This window comes from Neophocaena asiaeorientalis, unplaced genomic scaffold, assembly GCF_003031525.2.
Source record: "Neophocaena asiaeorientalis asiaeorientalis breed wild unplaced genomic scaffold, Neophocaena_asiaeorientalis_V1.1 scaffold110, whole genome shotgun sequence".
Lineage (NCBI taxonomy): Eukaryota > Metazoa > Chordata > Mammalia > Artiodactyla > Phocoenidae > Neophocaena > Neophocaena asiaeorientalis.
Window position 1 is genome coordinate 2,625,117 of NW_020175053.1, and position 22,924 is coordinate 2,648,040.

A 22,924-nucleotide genomic window follows, 5' to 3' on the forward strand; every position below is an offset into this window, starting at 1 on the left:
ACATTATCCTAGGAGATAAGAAAATTTCCTATTTTGTGAAAGCAGTCGACAGTTAAGCAAAGTTTACTTGACATCTTTTATATTGTCTTGTTGCAAACCTTCATTTGGAGACAAGGAGATACGATCTAGGTTGGAAACCAGTCATTGGTCATGTGTAGATTTAACTGTATCCCCTCCAAAGCCTCTGTCGGGAGGGGTGGTCCAGGAAGAGCAGTGGACTAAGGGTCAGAAAGCACTGAGGTCTGACTCAAGCTGGTCTGCGATGATCTGGTTGGGGTCTTTGTCTGCAGCAGTAAAGCAGGCAGGTGGTCCTCCATGGCTGCTACTCTCATGAATAGTAGTCAAGACGATGGCCTCTTCATTCTGCTCACGTACTGATGCCCGTGGTCAGTGCTCAGAGATGGAGAGCATGGGCCCCACTCTCAAAAAACATGCAGAGGTCAAGTGCAGGGAGATTGGTTATCACCTTGTTGTTGATTTTGTCTGTTTTCTGGTCACCAGTTAATGAGAACAGTCAAATTAAAATAACGTTTTTTAGACTCGCAGACTTAGAGAACGAACTTATGGTTACTGGGGGGGAAGGGCATGCGGGAGAGGGATAGATTGGGAGTGAGGGATTGACATGTACATACTGCTACATTTAAAATAGATCACCAACAGGGACCTACTCTATAGCACAGGGAACTCTGCTCTACACTGTGTAGTGACCTAAATGGGAAAAGAATCTGAAAAAGAATAGATGTATATATATGTGTATAACTGAATCACTTTGCTGTACACCTGAAACTAGCACAACATTGGTAATCAACTAGACTCCAATATAAAACAAAAGTTAATAAATTTTTTTAAAAACAACTGTTTTTAAAAGCAAGGGCTATTGGAATTCCTGTGATCACCATAAATGCTAAAGAAACCCAGCTGTGATGTGGGCGCCTTCCCCCACGGAAAGCGTCTGTTTGTCAGGAATGGGAAGGAACTGGTGTGGCTCAGGGTGGCTTTGCCTCCGGTGACCCAGCAGGATCTCCTTGTACTAGTGGAGCAAGTGCCTCCTCCCTAATCCGTTGTTGACCCCCTCTCCATCTGTCTGTCTGTCTCTCATCCTGTGGGGAGTTAACTAGTGTCCGTGGGTCTACTGGAAGACACCCAGGTCTTCTTCAGAGTCAGGTCCCTTTTTCATCTTCCCATGAAAATAGCAAAGTCTGGAAACTTTCACATGGGTGGAGAAGGCAGAGGAGAATGAAATTGTAATTACATCACGACAAACTCAAAGTATTAATAGAATTAAATTGTTATAAGGGAAGTCAAATAATAGTTATTACTCAACGGTAAAATAATTGTCATCCATAGAGTGACAAAGACACTTCAGAAAAAGAGGATGACTTTTAAATCCCTGAAGCTATTTTAAATGCATATTTTATGGCGGAATAGACGTTACATGTCTAAATAAATCCTTTACCTATCCTATAACGGTCTTGTTCTAGATGGAATTAACTAACGACTTTCACTGTATTTTTATTAGCTTAATTGATTAATAATCCTGAAAATGTTTGTATTTGTTTTTGTTAGCAGCGTATACTGTGGGTCTGTTACTACAGCTCTGAGTGTGTAGTGCATCTGAGCCTGGTCTGCCTCCATGGTTTTATTTCAAAATGATAAATACAATGTAAAAACTCTTATGATAATGAGGTGTCAGCAATGACCATGACTAAGGTACCTTACTTTAAAATGGGCAACTGAATACCGTTGGTGGGAATGTAAGTTGGTGCAGCCACTATGGAAAACAGTATGGAGGTGCCTCAGAAAACTAAAAGTAGAATTACCATATGATCCAGCAATCCCACTCCTGGGCATATATCCGGACAAACTACAATTCAAAAAGATACATGCACCCGTATGTTCATAGGAGCACTATTTACAATAGCCAAGACGTGGAAACAACCTAAATGTCCATCAACAGAGGAATGGATGAAGCAGATGTTGTATAATACATATATACAATGGAATACTACTCAGCCATAAAAAAGAACAAAATAATGCCATTTGCATCAACAGGGAGGCAGCTAGGGATTATCATACTAAGTGGACTGGGCGTTTGGGGTTAGTAGATGCAAACTATTATATATAGACTGGGTAACCAACAAGATCCTGAGATAAACCATAATGGAAAAGAATAGAAAAAAGAATGCATATATATGTATAACTGAGTCACTTTGCTGTACAGCAGAAATTAACACAACATTGTAAGTCAACTATACTTCAATTTTAAAAAATAAATAAATAAAATAAAATGGCAATTTAAAACTCTAACTCTTACGCTTACAGTGTTATCATTTCCCTCTTGGATGTGACGAGATGGTGTGTCCTGATGTTCTGTTGTGTGGAATTAATAGTGCAAGGGGGACAGTCAGGACAGGGCTCTTTTCCAGCCAGTCTCTACTGAGGGCCGAGCTGTAGGGTAACAGCAGCTTTAACACACAGCAGTTCACAGAAAGCACGTGCACTTTTTTCGTTTTAACATCTTTATTGGAGTATAATTGCTTTACAGTGGGGTGTTAGTTTCTGCTTTATAACCAAGTGAATCAGTTATACATATACATACATCCCCATATCTCCTCCCTCTTACGTCTCCCTCCCACCCTCCCTATCCCACCCCTCTAGGTGGTCACAAAGCACCGAGCTGATCTCCCTGTGCTATGTGGCTGCTTCCCACTAGCTATCGGTTTTACATTTGGTAGTATTTATAAATCCATGCCACTCTCTCACTTCGTCCCAGCTTACCCTTCCCCCTCCCTGTGTCCTCAAGTCCATTCTTTACGTCTGCGTCTTTATTCCTGTCCTGCCCATAGGTTCTTCAGAATGCTTTTGTTTGTTTGTTTGTCTTTAGATTCCATATATATGTGTTAGTATACACTTTTTGTTTTTCTCTTTCTGACTTACTTCACTCTGTGTGACAGACTCTAGGTCCATCCACCTCACTACAAATAGCTCAATTTCGTTTCTTTTTATGGCTGAGTGATATTCCATTGTATATATGAAGCACGTGCACTTTTACAGACGGACATCATGAACCCTGCAGGCAGTGCCTGTGCAGATCTCCAAGTACTCCAACTCCCACACTGCAGAAGTCAAGCTTTATTTGGGCATCGAAGCCCAGCAGATGGCCCCCAGACACTGCAGTCACTCATTCATTCAATGACTAATTATCGGACTCCTATCACAAAGCGTGGGCTCCACACCAACAAAAATGAGGACCACGCAGCCCCTGCCTGGGGACATCCACAGCCTGGGGCAGAGACGGTAGGGTATGCCCAGCATTGTGCACTGTGTGGTCAGGTCTGAGCCACCTGCAGGCGGCAGGGCTCCCCATGGGGTCTGTGAGCAGGTGTGTCCCCACTCCGACCGCACTAAGGAGCAGCTCAGCTGATAAGACACAAGTGGACCCATGAAAAGGAATAATGAATTGGTCCCATTGAACCGCAGACTGATTGCTCAATAGTGGCCATTGCCAGCAATGGCCAAGATGGCCAAGCGCTTTAGCGGGGGATGGAGAGTAGGGGAGTATAAAGGAGCTTCCGTTCTAAAGAGGGAACTTGGAAAGCCATGCTGGGGCATGTTTGAGGATGTGAGTTCCTGGTACCACATTCTCTGACCCCAGAGCATTTTAGAACGATGTTTCCACACACGTGATCTGCCTTTGTGTCTTCCGCCTGCTCTTCCCTTCTCTCCCAGTTGGTACCAGGAAATATAAGAGTAGGTACAGAAAAGACAACAAAGTAGTGTTACTAAATGCTTCTTGCTGCCATCCTTCTTCCCAGTACCTCCTTATAGCGTTGACTACGTGAAGGTGAAACAGAACGTGAACTAAAGTGGAAATTAAAATCCCAGATTTTTTTTTTCACTTGTCAACTGATAGCAGAGGACATTTTCATTATAACTTGAATAGAAAAATGTATATCTGACTAATAACATGAAGATTAAAGACCCTAGGCATAATAATGCCAAATCCTTAAATAAATGGACATCTAAGCTCCATTAAAAATGAAAACTCTGGCAGAAGTTCTTAGAGGATTTTAGGCTGGAAGTCGTGAAGTCTTAGCTTACCTACTTTCACAGATTTAACCAAAAATAACCTTCCTTCAGTCTGCAGTTGGGAAGAAAAATGATATCTTTATATCTCGTCGGAGAATATTGAAAGGATGTAATGTAATTAAGAAATTGAGAGAAATGTTAAATTTTCAGTAATAAATATTCAGGTAGGATGGGGACGAACACCCAACCATTTTCAGTAGATGGTACAGATAAATTGTGGGCTTACTCTTCAGCCCCCATCCGTGTTTGTGGCATTTTAACTAAAGGAAGACAACAAAAAACTAAATGAGATATTTAAGATATAAAGTAGCTTAATAATCCATTATTTCATTCCTGTGAATATTCTTTTCCTTCCTTGACCCTTGTACATTTTTTAAGAACACCCCCCAGTCATTAAGATCCCTGTGTTTGTTTACCGCACCGAATTGTAATTCGTCATGTCACTTGTCTCTCTCTTCCAGAGCTTCTTTGAAGGGCAGTCTGCACCATGGGACTCTGCTAAGAAAGATGAAAACAGAATGAAGAACAGATATGGGAATATCATTGCATGTAAGTGTTGACAGCATCATCGTGCTGTGATGTAACTTTCTTTTCACATCTGCTGGGATTGACCACCAGCCTCATGCGGCAAGAATCTGCAGTGCAATTACTACCTTCATCCCGCTGGAAAAGCTGGTGTGATGCTCGTGTTAGGGAAAGGAAAAACTACCTAAATACCCCCGCTATGTCCGTGTGTCTTGCTGTGGGGCGAGTTTTACTTTTAGATTGAAGGTTTGGGTAACCTAGGTAATGTTCAAATGCTGAGACAGAAAATGCATTTTGGAAGGAGTAAACATAACAGATCTAATGCTTCCCATCTGCTACATGAGAAGGAATAGACATAATGATTCGAAGCACGCCTCGCTGCCAGGAGCTTCTCAGCAGACATGAGCTCATTAATCCTCAGGACACTTGGGGTAGGGAGGTCAGTAATAGCCCCATTTTGAGGACAGGAAACTGAAACTCAGAAGTTAAATGGGAGTCCCTGTATCACAACACGCATTAGCAAAAGAGCTAGGATGATATCTCAGAAATTCTCAGTTCCTATGAAAAGGAATGGTCCCAATCCATAATGCCTCGGACGGTTTTTAAATCAAGCCCAACCTCATTAATGTTCCGTAACGATGCCGGGATGCCTGGTAGATTGATGAGCTTCCTTCTTCCAGGGCTGAAGCCATCCATCCCCTGCATTAAACTGCTCAAAGCCACACGTGACTGCACCGAGGTACTGACAAGGTACTCACGGAATTAATACTATCTCTAAAGATACGTAAATTTAAAAAACAATAATGTGAAATATAGAGCACCTAGCTCATCCTCCCTTATTACTTGTAAGAGAACAAACTTGAAAGGTTTGGATACTCCAGCGGAGCTATATATTATCTTTCTTGATTGTGGAAGTGCAGTTAGATTTTATCTGCCTGAGTTAACATTTTCTTGGTAGGACAGTTGAGCTTCTATAGCAGCGCCACCCAGTAGAATTTTCTGTGATTGTAGAAATGTTCTGTGTCTGTGCTGTCCGGTGCAGTAGCCCTCACCATACCAGCACTTGAAATGTGGCTGGTGTGACCGAGGAACTGAATTTTCTATTGTATTCAATTGTAATTATTTTTAATTTAGATCATCCACGAGACGAGGGGCTCCCATATTGGATGGTGCAGACCTACAGTGTGTTTCATGTTTAAAAAGAAGTGTGTAGGGGTTTACATGTAATATGAACCATCCCAACTGGGCCTGAACATGGCCTGTTTTCCCTTTGGCCACTCACAAAGCCAAACCACTGGTTCTGCAGATGGCAAGTGCTAGCTTCGGGAGTCTTGTGCATTCATTTACTTAGAGCTTCATTTTTAGAGAGAAGATGTTCCCCTGAGATCTAAGGCTTCATTGCCCCTCAGTGAATTCAGTCAACACTTGGCCCCCCGAGGACCCCAGGGTGATGGGGACGATGTCCCTGCCCCCAGGGCAGAGCAGCACGGACAGATGAGAGACTGTGAGTCTGGTCTCTCTGCACCAGGACGCAGTCCTGTGTTGGAGCTGTGTGTACAATGCTGTGTGCTGCAGGGGCTCAGAGAAGGAAAGCATTATTTCCAGCCAGAGAAGGGTCATGGGAAGAGTCCGTTGGCCAATATAGATCCTCCCAAGTTCCTTCGTGTTCTCTGCGAGCCTGCTGAAGTTTCACACCCTCAGAAGAATCCAGATTTCTCAAAGTGGCTTATAGGAGCCTTCCCAGGGTTCCTTCAGCTCTGCCACTAATTCCAAGGAGGTCCGCCGAGGTAAAATGGGCACTTCGCAGCCATGCCACCCACGCCAGGTAGAAGAGATGTCAGTGAGCCCTTGTCCTGCGGCCGCCATATCCGAGGTGTGGGCCTCACACCGAGCATCTGGAGAGCAGCGTCCAGGGCTCTGGTTTGGGCTATGCTGAGAGACCTGGCCTGCCTCTGTTCAGTGTGACTTTGACTCTGCTCCTTCCCAATGTGTAGTTCGACGGCTGCACTTGGTAGATGCTTGAGAAATCGTTTTGAATGCTTAAAGAAAAAAGTGATAAAAGCTAGCATTTGCTGAGCACTTGCTATATGCTAGACACCCCCTGTTACACCTGTTAAGCCCTTTATACCTGTTAACTCCCTCACTCCCTGTAACGATCCTGTGACATTGTTGATCTGTTTTACAGGAGAGGAAAACTGGGGCATAAAGGTGGTGAAAGGGTTACACAGTTAATAAGATGGGGACAAGATTCCAACCCAGGGGCAGCTCTTACAACCGCCACCCAGTGGATGCTGGATAGTCAGTCCCCACCGACCGTTAGCATCATTGCCTGCCTGCACAGGCCAGTGTCTGTGACAAGAGGCAGCTTGAGAAGACTTTCACCCCCCTCATCCCCATTCTTCATCTCCCCAGGCCACCTCCAAATAAATATACAAACTAAGTACAAAGAGTACACTCCCTGTTGAAGGCAGCTTCAAGCCAAGTCCTCCAGCCCCCAGGCTGACCCCCTGTGGCCCCCTGTTCTGAAATTCTGGAGCTGCCGCTGTTGTGGGCCTCCTGCAGAAATTCTTCTTCGATGGCTTCAGATCTGTTGCCTAAGAAAGATATTGGGGTCAGGGTCTAATTTATGTATTAATGGTTAGCCTATCATCACTAACCATCACTAGTCAGAATGGGCGTCACCACCAAGATCATCTTCAACTCTCAAGACCCTGCACTTAGGACAGATTATTTCGTCACCCTAGGCAGGCACTGGCTGTGGTCTGTGTGTCCAGCAGAATGTTGTCAGAGGTGGAGAAGGTTTAAATCTACCTCCCACCCCCATGAATGTACACTGTCTGTGGGCTGGACCAGACTAGGGTGCACGTGAACTAATAGGACAATGTAAATGACTAAGGGAAAAGCCTTTGGGGGCAAAAGAGAGGAATTTAGGATTGGGAACTAGAAGACACAGTTCACAGTCTGTTTCACCATGTATTAGCCAAGTGACCATGGGAAAGTCATGAACCTTCTCAATGTCCCAGTTTCCTAAAAAGCCAGCTGTTGTGGAAATGAACTTAAACGCCACATAAAAACATCACTGATTGTTGTTACCTTTGAAAAGTCACATCTTTCTTCTCTGTTACTCCTTACCCTTCCTCAGCTTAGTGGACTCAGTAGGTCATTTAAAATGGAAAAACAAAAGCAGCATTTGGAAGTCTCGGGTTGGAAATGATGAACTTGTGGGTGATTGCAGGCGCTGCGTTGCTCCCTAATTGTCAGCAGGATTCTGCACAGCGACCCGCTCTTCACGGACTGTGACCATGGGCTCTATTTCTGGAGAGTTTGCCTTTATTCCTGATAAATCCCAGAGGGGGTGGATTTTCCAGCTCTCACCTGCCTCCACCTCACCTGTTGGGCTCTTTCAGTGTTTCTTCCATCAGCTTGTGTTGTTTTTGTGCTTTTGTAGGGACAATGTCAGAAAGATGTCCTGTGCCCAGGCAGCTCTGTCCAGTCTCCTGATCTTACCCCTCAGCTGCCATGGCATTCTGAAGGCTTTCCCCACACACATGTTGTCTTTTTTTATGTATTTTTAAAGTAAAAATTGTCTGTATTTAAGGTGTACGACATGATGCTTGATATAGATAAATAGCGAAATGATTACGATAGCCAAGCTAATGAAAGTACCTTCCCCTCACGTAGTTGTCATTTTTTATGTGTGGTGAGAGCACCCGAAATCTACTCTCCTAGCAAGTTTCTGGATTCAATACAGTATAATTAACCATCGTCATCATGGTGCACATTCAATCTCGAGACTTAGTCATCCTATGTAACTGCCACTTCATACCCTTTGACCAACACCCCCCATTTTACCCCTCCCCCCCGCACGCTCCTCGTAACCACCCTTCCACTCTCTGCTTCTATGAGTTTGACTTTTTTTAGATTCCATGTACAAATGAGATCATGCAGTGTTTTTCTTTCTGTGTCTGGTTTATTTCACTCAGCATAAGGTCCTAAAAGTTCATCCATGTCGTTGCAAATGGTTACCTTTTCCTCCAGTTTTCTGTTGCTTTCTAAAATCCCTCTAGAACTGTCTGTGGTTGTTTATATAATTGTCTATAACGGTCTATGCTGACGTATTCTGAGACATCAACCACTTAGGCCACCTACCGAACAATTATTAATGCTCTTAAACTAGGGTGTGCAAATCCTTAGATGCCACCAGTAGCTAACTAGCGGGAGTTTGATACCACATATGGCTTGCAGAAATACCACTACTGCCGGCTGGCTTCAATACCAGAACTGCCCTGATGCCAGCCCATGCCAAGTCTGGTGTTAGAACTCACAGCCTGAGTGCTGTTTCTCTAGGGGGGCCCCAATCCAGCATGAGCTCCCCAGTAGGGTCTGATGAAGCCACTGCAGTGCTAAGCACCCCTCTGAGAATCACTATTTGGAGCTGCTTCATTTGAGACTGTACGTCTTTAGTTATGGCAGCGAAAATGAATCTTTGATATCGTTAAAATTGTAGAAGGATTTCAGGAATAAACATACTTATCTAAATCACCCTAATGTATACACTCATACTGGTTGTTTCTTTAAAGGCATGGAGAAAAGTATTACATCTCCCTTCCCCACTAAGAAATTCTGCAATTGTGGAAAAATCAGTTTCCCTGACTGGGAAGCCCGCTTCAGGGAGTCTAGGCTTTGGGAATGGCACCACTAACTACGATGAGGAACTGGGGGATTCAATGAACAATGAACATGTCCTAGAGATTCTTGTTAGTGCTTTTCAGAGAACATAAGAAGTGCTTTAATGATCACATTCGTAGTTTTGCAACAGTGTTTGCATATAAAATGGTTTTAATGGTGCTTAAAAACTGTTTATTGGCTGTTGTTCTTAAGTAAGGTGAACTTTTCCCTCAGTTACACGATAAATTTGCTGAGCTAGCCCTTTCCAAATGTAAACAAATACCCCGTCCACTATTAACAGACACACACACACACACACACACACACACACACACACAAGCGTAGCCCCCCCCCACGATAGTCTCAGCAGTTCTTAATTGTAATTAACAATTACAATTGAGAGAATAAGATGCAAGTCAGACAAAAAGAATGAAACTCTGCCATTTGCAACCCATGGTTAGACCTAGAGGGTATTACACTAAGTGAGATAAGTCAGACAGAGAAAGGAAAATGCTGTATGCTACCACTTACATGTGGAATCTAAAAAATAAAACAAACAAATGAGTATAACAAAACAGAAACAGACTCACAGATACAGAGAACAACTAGTGGTTACTAGTGGGGAGAGGGAAAGGGGGAGGGAATTGAGAGGTACAAACTACTATGTATAAGATAAATAAACTACAAGGATATCATGTACAGCACAGGGAATATAGCCAGTATTTTATAATAACCTTAAATGGAGTATAATCTATAAAAATATTGAATCACTATCACTATTTTATATACCTGAAACTAATATAATATTGTAAATCAACTATACTTCCACTGAATAGGTAGATGTTAGATAGTTAGATAGATAGGTAGGTAGGTAGGTAGGTAGATACATAGGTAGGTAGATAGATAGATACATAGAAGATAGATAGATGCAAACCAGGGCCTGACGCAGCTGAGGAAGGCCCTGAGGCAGGGACAGCCAGCCCGGGTCAGCGTGGCGTCGGGGACAGTAAGGACCTCGTGTAGCTGGAGCAGAGGGGGCACCATCCAGGGGAGAGGCTGGAATTGTGAAGACCCTGGGGGACGGCAGTGAGCCAACACAGACTCAGCCCCTGCACTTGGGAAGTTGACATCTCCTTTGAGAGGAAGAGAGACTTGATTATACAAATAAATGAAATAAAAATGAAGTGAAAGTCAAGGGCCATAAGGAGAGGAGCGCAGTCCGGCAAGAGCCTGTACGTGGGAGCTGACTGATTCCGGAGGATGTGGAATGAAGACAGCTGACCCAGGGACTAGAGCAGGGGTGTGCAGACATGCGGGAACCCATAGTTTGAGGAGGGGAAGGAAGGCAGGGTGGCCAGAGCTGGGAGAGGTGGAAGGGGGAGGGGGGCCTGAGAGAGAAGGGGGTGGGAGCCAGGCCTGCAGGGCCTTCTGGGGCAGATTCAGTATCTTAGTCTTTATTATAAGAACAAGGGACACCTCATTAAAGGGTTGGGAGGGAGGGTTAATCTAATTTACATTTGGAAAGATTAGTCTAACTGCAGTAAAGAGTAAATCAGAAGAGGACCCTAGCTAAAAGATTCTCTCTTGGCCCAGGTGACAAGTGATGGTAATGTGTACTAGAAAATAACAGATGGATTCAAGGAAGACACAGGGTCAGAGGTGACTCCTGTGTTTCTGACTTGGGTGGATAGAGGATGGACGGCGGACAGACAGATGGAAGGATGGGCTGTTTATGAGATGGGTAACACTGGAAGGGAACCAGACTTGGAGCTCAGGGGTATCAGTGAGGTCGGCGGTAGCAGGGAAAGCTTGTGAGTTGAATCCGGGGATATACTGAGACGCCTTTGAAACATTCAGATGGGATGTCAAGTAGGCACTTATGTGGATGGCTCTGGAACCCAAAAGAAATGTAAATTTGTGAATCTCGGGGCACATCAGTGGTGGTCGTGATGTTCTCTGTGGAGGGAGCATGGAGGGCGTCAAGGGCCTAGCACCCAGCCTGGAGGGGCTTTAAAAATGAGAAATACTGGGGCTTCCCTGGTGGCGCAGTGGTTGAGAGTCCGCCTGCCATTGCAGGGGACACGGGTTCGTGCCCCGGTCCAGGAGGATCCCACATGCCGCGGAGCGGCTGGGCCGTGAGCCATGGCCGCTGAGCCTGCGCGTCCGGAGCCTGTGCTCGGCAACGGGAGAGGCCACAACAGTGAGAGGCCCGCGTACCGCAAAAAAAATAAAAATGAAAAGAGAAATACTGAGACAAAACCTCTTAGCATGTGCAAAGGAGCACATGACATGGAGGCGAGGGCCACGCAGGGCGTCCTGCCGGGGCGTCTAGTACAAAGAAGACAGTGATGTAACAAGGTGAGCAGCAGCCGTGAAACTGCCAAGAGCTGCTTGGAATGACTAGGGGAGGGGCAAGGGGGTACGGCCTTGACCATGAGGACCCACGACTCTTACATGAAGGGAGGCCCTTCTGAGGTCTGGTGTCCGTCTGGACTCAGGGTGCCCGTGCTTAGTGAGGCAACTAAGAAGACAGTGTGAGCTGTGACCCGGTCTGTCCCACCCAAGTCTTCTCACCAACTACCCTGTCTCCGTGGCCCGGGCTGAGGGCTGCAGGTCCCCAGGACTTTGTCTTAAAGCAAGGTGCTTCTTTCTGCTAACTGAGCAACCGTGTCACTTCTGAGGGATGTACTACTGTCATGATCCAGGTTAGGTATAAAGGCAGGCGAAGGCAGGAGAGAGGGGGACGGGCTGAGTGTAGGGGCAAGATGCCCTGGGAGAGGGAGCTTCCTGCATCAAAACTCCGGCAGACGAGAGCAAGACAGAAACATATCCCACAGTGTGTACAGGAAAGAAAAGGGTAAATTCTAGAAAAATCAGGCAAAATAAAATAAGAGGGGATCTGCCAGGAATCTGAAAATAAAGAATAGGCGTCTCTGACAAAGGATCCAGGTAAAAAAGTCAGAAACAAGGCAGGACTAAGAAGTTGGCGACACAAAACCAGCAGCAGGAGTGAAGCTTAACACAGAGCCAGCCAGCGCTCAACTGAAAGCTCCTTCTTGCTTCTTGCTCAGAAGCTGCATGGCTGGGCCTGAGCCCACCCTCCATCCCCACCCCCATGGGCAGCGGTAGGGACCCCAGGCTGGAGCAGTGGGGAGAGGTGCAGGACGCCCAACACTTCCTGTCGGTTACCTTGGCCCCTCTGCCTCTTGTACCTTGAAACCAGTGCAGACCAGCCCTTGGCAAGATGTAACCACAGGAATAGCAAGACTGTTATTTGAAGCAATCAGTTATAATTAAAATTAATTTTGAGTCTCCTGTCGGTGGACAAATGTTACATACATCACTGTGATTCCAGTTTGCCTTAAATATGTCATCAATATTCAGCAGAAAGGGAGAATTGGTTAGAGATGAAAGATTATCAGTGACAGACTCCATTTCTGCCGCTATAATAATATCTAATCACTTACAGGTTCCGACTGCAAGGCTGTGACCCAGATCCATCGTGTTTAATGTGAAAATGATGTTAAAACATTTGAAGCTATGTAGATGTATTTTAAACATAACGTTATTTGATAAAAAGGGCATAAATAACATGTTTCAGGGACTGAGGGACCTGCTTTAAATCTCTAATTACCCCACCTCTAATGTGTGAAGACAGTCATACACACACACACACACACACACACACACACAAACCATGCATATATACACACACGTAAATACATATATACAAACATACATACATGTACACATATATACACATATACATACATATATACACACCATAAATACATACATATATACACACATACATATACACACAGAGACATATTTATACACACATACTTATGTACATGCATATACACACACATGTAAATACATGCTTATATAAATACATGCATGCACATGCATATATGTATACATATGTGCATATGTATATACACACACCATAAACGTGTATGCACACATGCATAAATACACACATGCAGACATACGTTTGGAAAAGTCCCAGCCGATTATAACTTCTCAGCATTAAGCAATGGTTTGTTATGACCAGGTCTTTATGGGCCTGTTTCTTAACCAAAAATATGATTTTTGCCCTATTTCATGTAGTAAGGGCTTTTTTGAAAGAAATTGGAGGAATAGCAATGTATCTTTAATGCAGATTGAGTTTCTCAAAATGACAGAGTTTATTGCCCTCCTGGATGGGGTAGCATTGAGTTGTGATTATTATATAAACATTAATTGAGGTTTGATCATATTCCATTCATCCATGGCTAAATAGGTTTCTTTCTCCAATTATAAAAACAATTCATACACATTAAAGAAAATGTGTGCAGTAAAGAAAAGAGGGGGGAAATTGTCCAGGACCACACCAAACAAATCAAACCCTGCTAACATTTTATTTCTGTTTCCTTCAAATCTCTTTTCTCTATGCCTTGAAGTTGTTGGCTTTATTTTGTAAAATAAAAATAGATTTATTGTTTTCTTTCTGATTCCTAAGACAGTATAAACTATGTAGACAATTAAAGTGGTACATAAAATCATAAATGGAAAAGTCAATATCCCTCCAGATTTTGCCACCCAGCAGAAGCCCCATCCCTTCAGTTGCCCACCATGCCTTCCTAGACACATATCCAAATGCGTTTGATTATTTCATATAAACAGACTCTTAGGAGACTTGCTGCTTTGTAACCTGCTCTCCTTCACTTACAGTATGTCACAGAGATCTTTCCAAGTAAAGAAATTAAAGGTCTAGTAACCCTTTGTAATGATCGTTTCAGATTCCATTGTTTTATAAGATCACTGTTGATCAGTTCCCTGCTGAAATCATTGAATGATTTAAACTGGGTGGGGAGAAAATAAATTGTGTTTTAGGAAAGTAGCTCTCAGCATGGATTCACTGGAAAGGGGGCAGTCTGTAGGCAAAGATGAAACCGTTCAGGTGAGAAAAATTGTCAGGTCATGAAGTCACAGCAGTAATGATACAGGTGCCAGCTCACCTTTACTTAGTTCTAACTATGTACCAGACACTAATGCGTGACTTGTATTAACTCAGTCCTCACAAAAATGCTGCAAGGTAGGCACTCTTTTATTTCCACTTTACAGTGGTAGAAACTGAGGCACGGAGGTTAAATAACTTGTCCAAGGTCACACAACTGGAAAGTGACAGAATTAGGATCAAACCCAGGGATTTTTACTCCAAAGCCTGTGATCTTAACCTCTGTACAACACTGTACAGAATCAGGGATGGAAAACAAAAGCTGCTGAGTGGATGCCAGGGGAATCAGATGAAGGAGTTGTTGAGAAGTATTCGGCCTATTTCCAGACCTTTTCCTGTTTCCTCTTTAAAACTAGCTAAACTCATCTTCCCCAAAAAGTGGGTGCGTGGAGTTTTCAGTTCCACTCTGCTCTGCTGGTCCCCAAACAAGCCTACTGTGAATTGCCGAACTCCAGCAAGGGTGTTGCTTTTATTCATAGAAGAGAGTAATTTCCTTTTTTATTGTATTTTATTCCTTCTTTTTAGTTGATTTTCAGTGTTTCAGGTGTATGGCAAAGTGATTCAATTTTATGTATATATAAAACTGAATATATATAAATAGGTTATTACAAGATATTGAACATAGTTCCCTGTGCTATACAGTAGGTCCTTGTTGTCTATTTTATATATAGTAGTGTGTATCTGTTAATCCCCAACTCCTAATTTATCCCTCCTCCTCCCCTTTCCCCTTTGGTAACCCATAAGTTTGTTTTTACCTCTGTGAGTCTATTCCTTTTTGTAAATAAGTTCATTTGTATCATTTTTTCAGATTCCACATACAAGCAATATTACATATTTGTCTTTCTCTGTCCGGCTTACTTCACTTAGTATGATAATCTCAAGGTCCATCCATGTTGCTGCAAATGGCATTATTTCATTCTTTTTTATGGCTGAGTAATAGTCCAGTGTGTGTGTGTGTGTGTGTGTGTGTGTGTGTGTATCTCCCACATCTTCTTAAGATCGAACTGTTCTATGTTCTTGAGAGAGAACTGTCCTATGTTGACATGTATTATCTCACTTGGTCTCCTCAACGTTCCTATGAAGGAACCACCGTCACCCCCGTTTACAGATGAAGCTCAGCAGATTCAGATTTTGTCTAAGCTCACAATTGGTGGGATGAGTAGAGCCAGCATCTGAATCAGGGTCTCTGAGTACCAAAGCCCTGTTATTTTCATGTACTACCCAATGTGAACATGAAATGGCTTTGGAATAACCAAGAAAACACACCCATCCTAGGAGAGAAACAGGGACGACAGTTTATAACTCCAGAGTCAGGTCCAGTCAGCCTTACCCAGCTGTGTCTCCAAGAAACACCAAGTCCCTGCAGTCTTGACCGCTTGGTTTTCGTGGTCAGTAACTGACCTATTGTTAACCACAAATCCCACTGGATTTCCCAACCTTCATACCTGAGCAATCTAGTTCTCCAAGCTTCTTCCTCCTTTTGACCCAGTTGCTGGACTCTGGCCGACTTCCAGCTGGTCGGCCTCCAAAGCCAACTGGGAGGACAGGGTTAAGCCAGTGGGCAGCTGGCGTTTCTGTGGATCCTTTGCCTGAGTGACCCCATATGTGCTTCAGGCCAGAAACATCCTCTGGGCATCTCCCTATAGTCATTTGATACTATTCAGCCCCAACAGAAGGCACTGAGCTTTTCTAAAAGAATGGTTGGTACATATTAGTCTTCTTAATTGGCATCAGATTCAAGGTGAATCAGATTTCAAGAAAATATGGCAGTGAGCCTCCATGTACTGCTTTATTTGCCTCCAACAATCTATATTTATTGCTTTTATAGTCACCTGAGATGAGGGCTTGATGTGAAAGAGGATGTCTGAGAATCCAGTTTCTGTTGCCAAGTCGTTCTCAGGTATCCGAGCAGCAGCTTGGAGTAGACTCTTGTGGCTGGAGGGGCGGATTCTCTTACTACTTTTGCTTTTACTTTCACTGGCTCAGCGTGGAGGAGGGTGATACTTTCCTATTAATTTCACTGCTGTTTAGGACGGATGGTTTTCCCAACAGCCCGCTGGGAGGCAGAGGATTAACTTGATAAGTGCTAACATCCCACCCAAGAAGGGCAGTTGTGCGAGGACCAGCCCCCCCATTTCATGGCTGAGTAATATTCCACTGTACATATGTACCACATCTTCTTTATCCATTTTCCTCCCAAGGGCATTTAGGTTGCTTCCAAGTCTAGGCCCTTGGAAACAGGGCAGCACTAAACATTGGGGTGCATGTGTCTTGTTGATGGATGCTTTTCCCAAGATATACGCCCACAAGTGGAATTGCCATATCCTCTGTAGCTCTAATTTTTAGATCTTTAAGGAAACCCCATACTCTTCTCTCTGTGGGCTCAGCTCCTGCCCCCGTGTTCTCCTTCCTACCCGAGGGGGAGCCCACTCTCCCTGCTGAAATATCTGCCTGCCTGTCTCAACTGACACTAACTCATCAGTGCTCACACTTAATGTCGTCACAGAAAGAAAGAACACCTCGTAGGCCTCATCTCAATAATTCCCAAACATACCTACTCAGCACACTTTATAAAGTATGGCAGTTGTCCTCAAGGAGCAGGCCATATAGTCACTGCCTCTCCTTCATCGTGGAAGGGAACGAGCCCCTCTCAGGAGGAGACCAGCAGAAGGGACCCCACGGGCTATGAGACAGCAGGTCCTCGAGGTGCCCTTCCCACCTTGAAAGTACTGCTTCCTAGGAGCCCAGGGCTCGAGTGGAATGTGAGGAGGTATCCTACAAGGAGGCGTGGAGAAAGTGGGCTCTTCGTTTTTTTTAATTTTGGTAACACACACACAACATAGAACTTAGCATCTTAACCATTCTTAAGTGTACCGTTCAGTGACATTAGGTTTCTTCTGCACCCATGAAACAAGAGCTCACTCTTCCCCACCATCCCAGCGCTTGCCAACCACTATCCCACTTGCTGCTTCCACGGATTTGACCACTCCAGATGCTTCACATAAGTGGGATCATACAGTATTTGCCCTTTTGTGTCTGGCTTATTTCACCGAGCGTATTATTCTCAAGGTGGACTCTTATATTTTTAAAGTGTGAAATATAGGTACAGAAAAGGGTATAATACATCCATATATGGGTTAATACATTGTTGTAAAGCAAACACTCGTAAAAGCACTAACCAAGTCCACAACCGGACCGTGGCCGGCACCCAGGGAAGCCCCGGTGAGCCTCGCCTGAACACAACTTGCCCTTCTTCCGCCATATTCATTAGGCTAGAGAAGAGGTCATCCTTGGTGCCCATAGCTGTGTGTTGGGCAGCATCGCTGCTGGGCTGTGAGAGGAGCCCTGCGGGTGGGCACTGTGACCCTCATGAAGGACCCTTGTGGGGATGTTCGGAGTGGACACTACGTGGTCTCTGACCACAAGGGGTCATACATAGTATTGTAGAATCAGCTTTAAAATACAGAAAGAGCATACAAATAAAGAGAAATAAAAACAATCCAGTCTACATAGGAAATAGGCTTCATATGTGTCTTACAGGTTTCTATGTCATGCGGGAAGTGGAGCAATTAAATTTGGAGAAATAATATGTAAGTGAGTGGTGTCCTTAGGGGGTCAGTAGTTCCAGTAAGAGCCAGTTTTCCATTTCTTTGTAAATTCATTCCATGGCATATCCTGATTTAGATTATCTACTTCTCTGTCTATATCTATAAACCTGCATAGATTGATCTGTCTATATCTATTTATCTGTCTAGATAACTAGATCTGGTGATAGACCTGCTGGTAAATTCTCCTTGAACCAGTTGTAACATCTTCCTGCTTCCTTCATTAACTAAATAAAAATCTTTGACATTTGTTGCTCTTAAAAAAGAAATGGAGAAATAGCAGTGAAGTTAAAAAGAAAAAACAGCTCTGTGGGGGGTTAACTGATTGACTAGTAGAAGGTGTTGGGGAAATTCTTTATTTCAAAGGCTCTGTTGATGGGAGATGAGAGTGCAGCCTCGTCTGAGATCGAAGTCCCTAATGAGAACATTCCAGAACCACTTGAGAGGCCCAGTGGTGGTAGATCGCGGGGACCTGGTGGCATTCTTCCTGAGGTTCTCAGGGATATAAAGCATGAAAGAGGAGGGATTCTGACAAGGAGCACAACAGATCCTGAGGTAGCCTTGCGTCTAAAGATTAGGAGGCTCGAATGTGGTGCCTGCCTTTTAAAGCACAGCCCAGGGAAAGTCAGGGAGAACAGGGAGTGAACCTAACCTCCTTCAGAGGAGCCGACTGAAAGCCCAGTGTGTGCAGAAGAGCCGTGGTTCGATTCTGTTGTAGCATCTTTCATTTGGGAAGCTCAAATGGCTTTACCCGCAGAGCCGCTTCGAGCTCCCTCTGCGGTAGCCGTGTGTGCACTGGCTCTGCCAGCACGTGCGAAAGTGGTGACAATCCACACGTCCCAGCGCCCCAAGAACCCACCCCCCCACGACACGGGCAAACTCTGGACAGGGGCCTCTGGTGTTAGGCAAAATGGATTCTAGGAAACTAGTTCTTGGAGCAGGTCACCACGGGGAAAATTCCTGCCTGCCCGTGGGTCCCGGGTTGCTCTTGTCGGTTCGGGCAGCCAGTGTAAAGATGGTGAGAAGCAAAGCACGAGTGTGTGTCACCCAGCACGTGGTGATAACAACAGCTGGCATTATCCATCACTCGCTGTACACCGGGCTCTCTGCTCATCTCTTCCTGTGTGTTATGTTCACGCTCACCATAACCCCATGGGGAGGCACTGTGAATCCCCATTTTGCAGCTCAGGAAAGGAAAGCCCAGAGAGATGAAGCAACTCGCCGAAATCACAAGTGAGGGGTTCCAACCGGCACCCCTGACCCCAGAGCCCACACGCGGGACCTCTGCCCGCACATGTTCTCCCTGAGCAGAGCAGGGAGACACGGCTCCCTCCAGGCTTCGCCCGTGTCCCACCCACTTTATCCCCACTCTCCGGGTAAATGTACTGAGCCCAGGCTAATCGTAAGGCACAGACAGGAAACGATATGACCGTCTGTCCGGAACTGGAGTGAGAAGCCCCATCAATGAAGGAGAGTTAGAAGCTCGACACGGATCTCCCTCTAGCCCCACTGTTGGACACAGAACATTCATCCAAGGAGGGCTGAACCAGAGGGATCAGCTGAAACGCTGGCTCTCACTCAGCACGTCAAGCCAAGGAACGGGTTCAGATCGACAGTTCGTCCAGTGACCTTGGGTCAGACGGTCTGTCACCTGCAGGCTCCCTGGCTCTTGCCTCAGTCTGGGGGTATCATTTCTCACCCACTAACCCAAATGAAATGTCAGCAGTTTAGAGGCAGGAGCTCCCACTGCCCTGCATCAGGGGAAGAGTGGTTTGCAAAGTGCTCTCCCCAGACCACCTCTCAGAGACCACACTCCTTCCCCCTCAGAGCAGCTGGCCTTTATCTGCCAAATATTGGGTTTGGGTGTAAGCTTTCATTGGAAGAAAGGGCTCCTCTGCTTCAAATAACATTCATTTAGGAAAACAATTTTTAAAGGATGTATTTAAAAAAAAAAAAAAGTTCACTTTTGACTCATTTAAAAGATATTTGGGGGAAATTCTGCAATGTTCCAGACTCTGATATAGGGGTCAGGGGTAGGACAGTGAGCAAAACAGGAAAATCCATGCCCTTATAGAGGTTTTAGCACTTTCCTTTTTATAATTTAGATTTCAAGGAAATTATTGAGATGTCTCAGTAGCATTTATGGAGAAAATTTTCCATTCAGAAAAAATGTTTACTGTAGCTAGTTGGACCGCCATCATGACCCCTATACAGTACTTGGTGTGTGTCAGCAGTCTGTGTTTTTGTTTAATTATTTAAACAGCCCAGTGTGAGGCAGGCGCTGTCATCCCTCCTTCAGGTGAGTGGCCGAGGCTTGGTGGTGTAGCTGAGTGGCCTGGGGTCACGTGGCTGATGGGGACAGACTTGCTCCACCAGCCGATGCCCTCAGGGCAGGGGGAGAGAACTCTGGGTCAATGACTGAGGTTAGAACCATGTCCACATCTCCTGGGAGGCTGGGCCGTGGTTTATAACCATCATTTGTCAAGGTGGATGTCACAGGCAACCTTCAGAATCTCAGGGCTCACATGTGATTTAGTGAAGTTGTTGAACTTCCAGTCCAAGAAATCAAGAAATCATTCCACTGTGATTCACAGGACTCTAGGTCAAAGTTTCAAACCTCTGCCAATGCTTCACATCTGTAAATGATCAAAGAATAAGTTAATGAGATTTCCTGTAAAACGCAAAGGATTATAAAAACCCTTCCCTGTCTTAAGAGCAAGAATGTAGGCGTGTAGTATTTAATTCTTCGTTTATCTTTAAAGCAGCGTGGATGTGGAATACCTCTCTGTAATGTGCTAAACATGGTGGGGCTCTGAGCAGCCTGACAGATAGCTCTTGTTAATTGCTGTTTTTTTTTTTTTTTCCTTTTGCAGATGATCATTCCCGGGTGAGGCTGCAGACCATAGAAGGAGACAACAACTCAGACTATATCAATGGAAATTATATCGATGTATGTATCTTGAAACTGTCAGTAAACCCGTGTGTTCCGACACATAGCACCCCGTGTGTCTGCTCTAAGATGCGTGGACACAGGCTGGTCCAACCCTGGGAGCAAACACATGCCCTGTCCCATACACGCAGAACTTGATGGTGGAGACATGTCAGCCTCGGGCTGGTGAGCTCCCCGTGACGTTCCCTGCCTCCTTTGCCATCCCACGCTTCTGTGGACTAAGAAAATGGTATTTCCATTTTTTTGTCAACAGCTTGGATTATTTGACACTTAAAAAAGTCTGCTTGCATATTAATAGGACAAAACTCTCTAATTCCTAATTTGATGATTTACCATCTCTTGTCATCACAGCACTTTCAAGTTGCCTTCAAAGTCATCTGCAGCTGTTAGCCGGGACCTCTGATGTGTGCAAGACGTGTCATTAAATATGTAGGCTGCTTAATTATTGAAGCCTGCTCCTTTGTTCATTCTGCATCATGTTAACTTAATGTCTTCCATTAGAATAAATTCTTTGGGAGACAGCATGTTTTCACTTGAAAGAATGAATGAAATCAAAAGTGTAGACTGAAAATCAAGGGAAAGTTGCTGTTACCTCCAAGGCCCAAGTTTACATTAAACAGATCTCAGTTTCCAAGGCATCCTCTGTGCTTGGACTTCATACTGTTTCTTAATCCATCAGTACTTCCTTGCACAAGTTTTATTCAGATATGTGGATTGCTTTCTTGTCTTGGTTGAGTATTACTAAAAATACTAGCATTACAATCTCTAAGAGTTACCTAAAAATGACTACAAGAATGTTATGTGTAGTGCTTCTTGGGAGGGTTTGGCATTTGGGGGTTATAGATTTGAGGGCTGACGGAGGATTATTTGAAGACTAATTCGTATCTCAGTCTTCAAACAAAGACCCCTAGACCCTACATTTGATAATGACCAAAAACATATCCAATGCAAGGTAGAAGTTTTTATTAAAGCAAAGTTTCCTCCAAACGCACAGTACACTTATTACTTTATGTGGGAACTATTTAGGGAGTGCCGCACAGGAGTACTCAGAGGTACCCAAGACCTTGTACCTTCTCCCTGAGGCCTCACAACTTAGGAGCTGAAGTAAGAAACGTCTTCACTCTGACACTCGTTCCCTGGGGAGAGTCCAGGAGAACCCTGTTCACACCACAGTCCCAGCTCCCACAGCCCTCTGGGTCCTTGAGCAGAGGGACAGTGTCCGGGTCCTGCTGTACCCCTGCCCCTGACACAGGCCTCAGATGCTGTTAAGTCCTCAGCATCTGCTAAACCACCCTCTGAGGGGTGGCTCTGATCAGATCAGGCTTTGTCCTGGAGGCCATTTGAACTAAGCTCTAAAGAATGGCTGGGTAGAGACACAGAGGAGGGAGGACCTAAAAGTAATGAAAATACCAGATTCATTTGTTCTCGTTCTAACAGAGAAAAGAGAATTCAGGGCCCCTTTTCACTTAGTCAGTGAGATTTTATTGAGCACCTATTACAGGTCAGTAACTGTTTGAGGCACTGGTGTTGTAACTGTGCACAGTTCAAGCCAAAACCAAAAAGAAAAAAGCTCTGACATAACGGACCTGATGATCTAACCAGGAGGAAGAGCCCACAAATGAAACAAGTCGGTTAAGTCTCTCTGGTGTCGTAGTCGGTGGGAGAAACACAGTGGCAGTGGAGTGTCAACTCCACCGAGAAAGTGGGGGTCTGGGCCGGGGGGATATCTGGGGGCTGAGCCTCCAGGCCGAGAGGCAGCCCAGGAAAAGGCCTGGCTGTGGAGCATGCCCGGCAGCTGTGGAGGAGTGAGGGATCTGGAAGCCGGGAGGAGGACGAACTGTAGGTCGGCGGGGGGGTCAAAGCGAGGAGGCCCGCTAGGTGGCTGAGGGTGGCCTGGCCCGGGGCAGGCGGCCAGAGGGAGGGAGGCGGGAGGATCCTGGGTCTGGGCTGAGGTGGAGGCTGGGGAAGGAGGGGCCCTCATGCCTTCAGGAGGTGGGGTCACTGTTATCTGCACAGGACTGTGTTGGAGCGGACTCGGAGTGGGGAGGAAATGAGGAGCTGGGTTTATATGAGTTCAACTTTAAA

At 44.9% G+C, this 22,924-nt stretch overlaps 1 protein-coding gene across 3 annotated transcripts in view; it reads left to right on the top strand.

The window, feature by feature from the left end:
• Positions 1 to 22,924, top strand: part of PTPRM (protein tyrosine phosphatase receptor type M) — a 743,754-nt gene that overhangs the window by 639,581 nt on the left and 81,249 nt on the right. For all 3 annotated transcript variants that reach the window (XM_024763901.1, XM_024763902.1, XM_024763903.1), the window contains 2 exons: positions 4,551 to 4,638; positions 20,763 to 20,839. In XM_024763901.1, the coding sequence (XP_024619669.1) occupies positions 4,551 to 4,638; positions 20,763 to 20,839 (165 nt within the window). The remainder of the gene's footprint in view (positions 1 to 4,550; positions 4,639 to 20,762; positions 20,840 to 22,924) is intronic.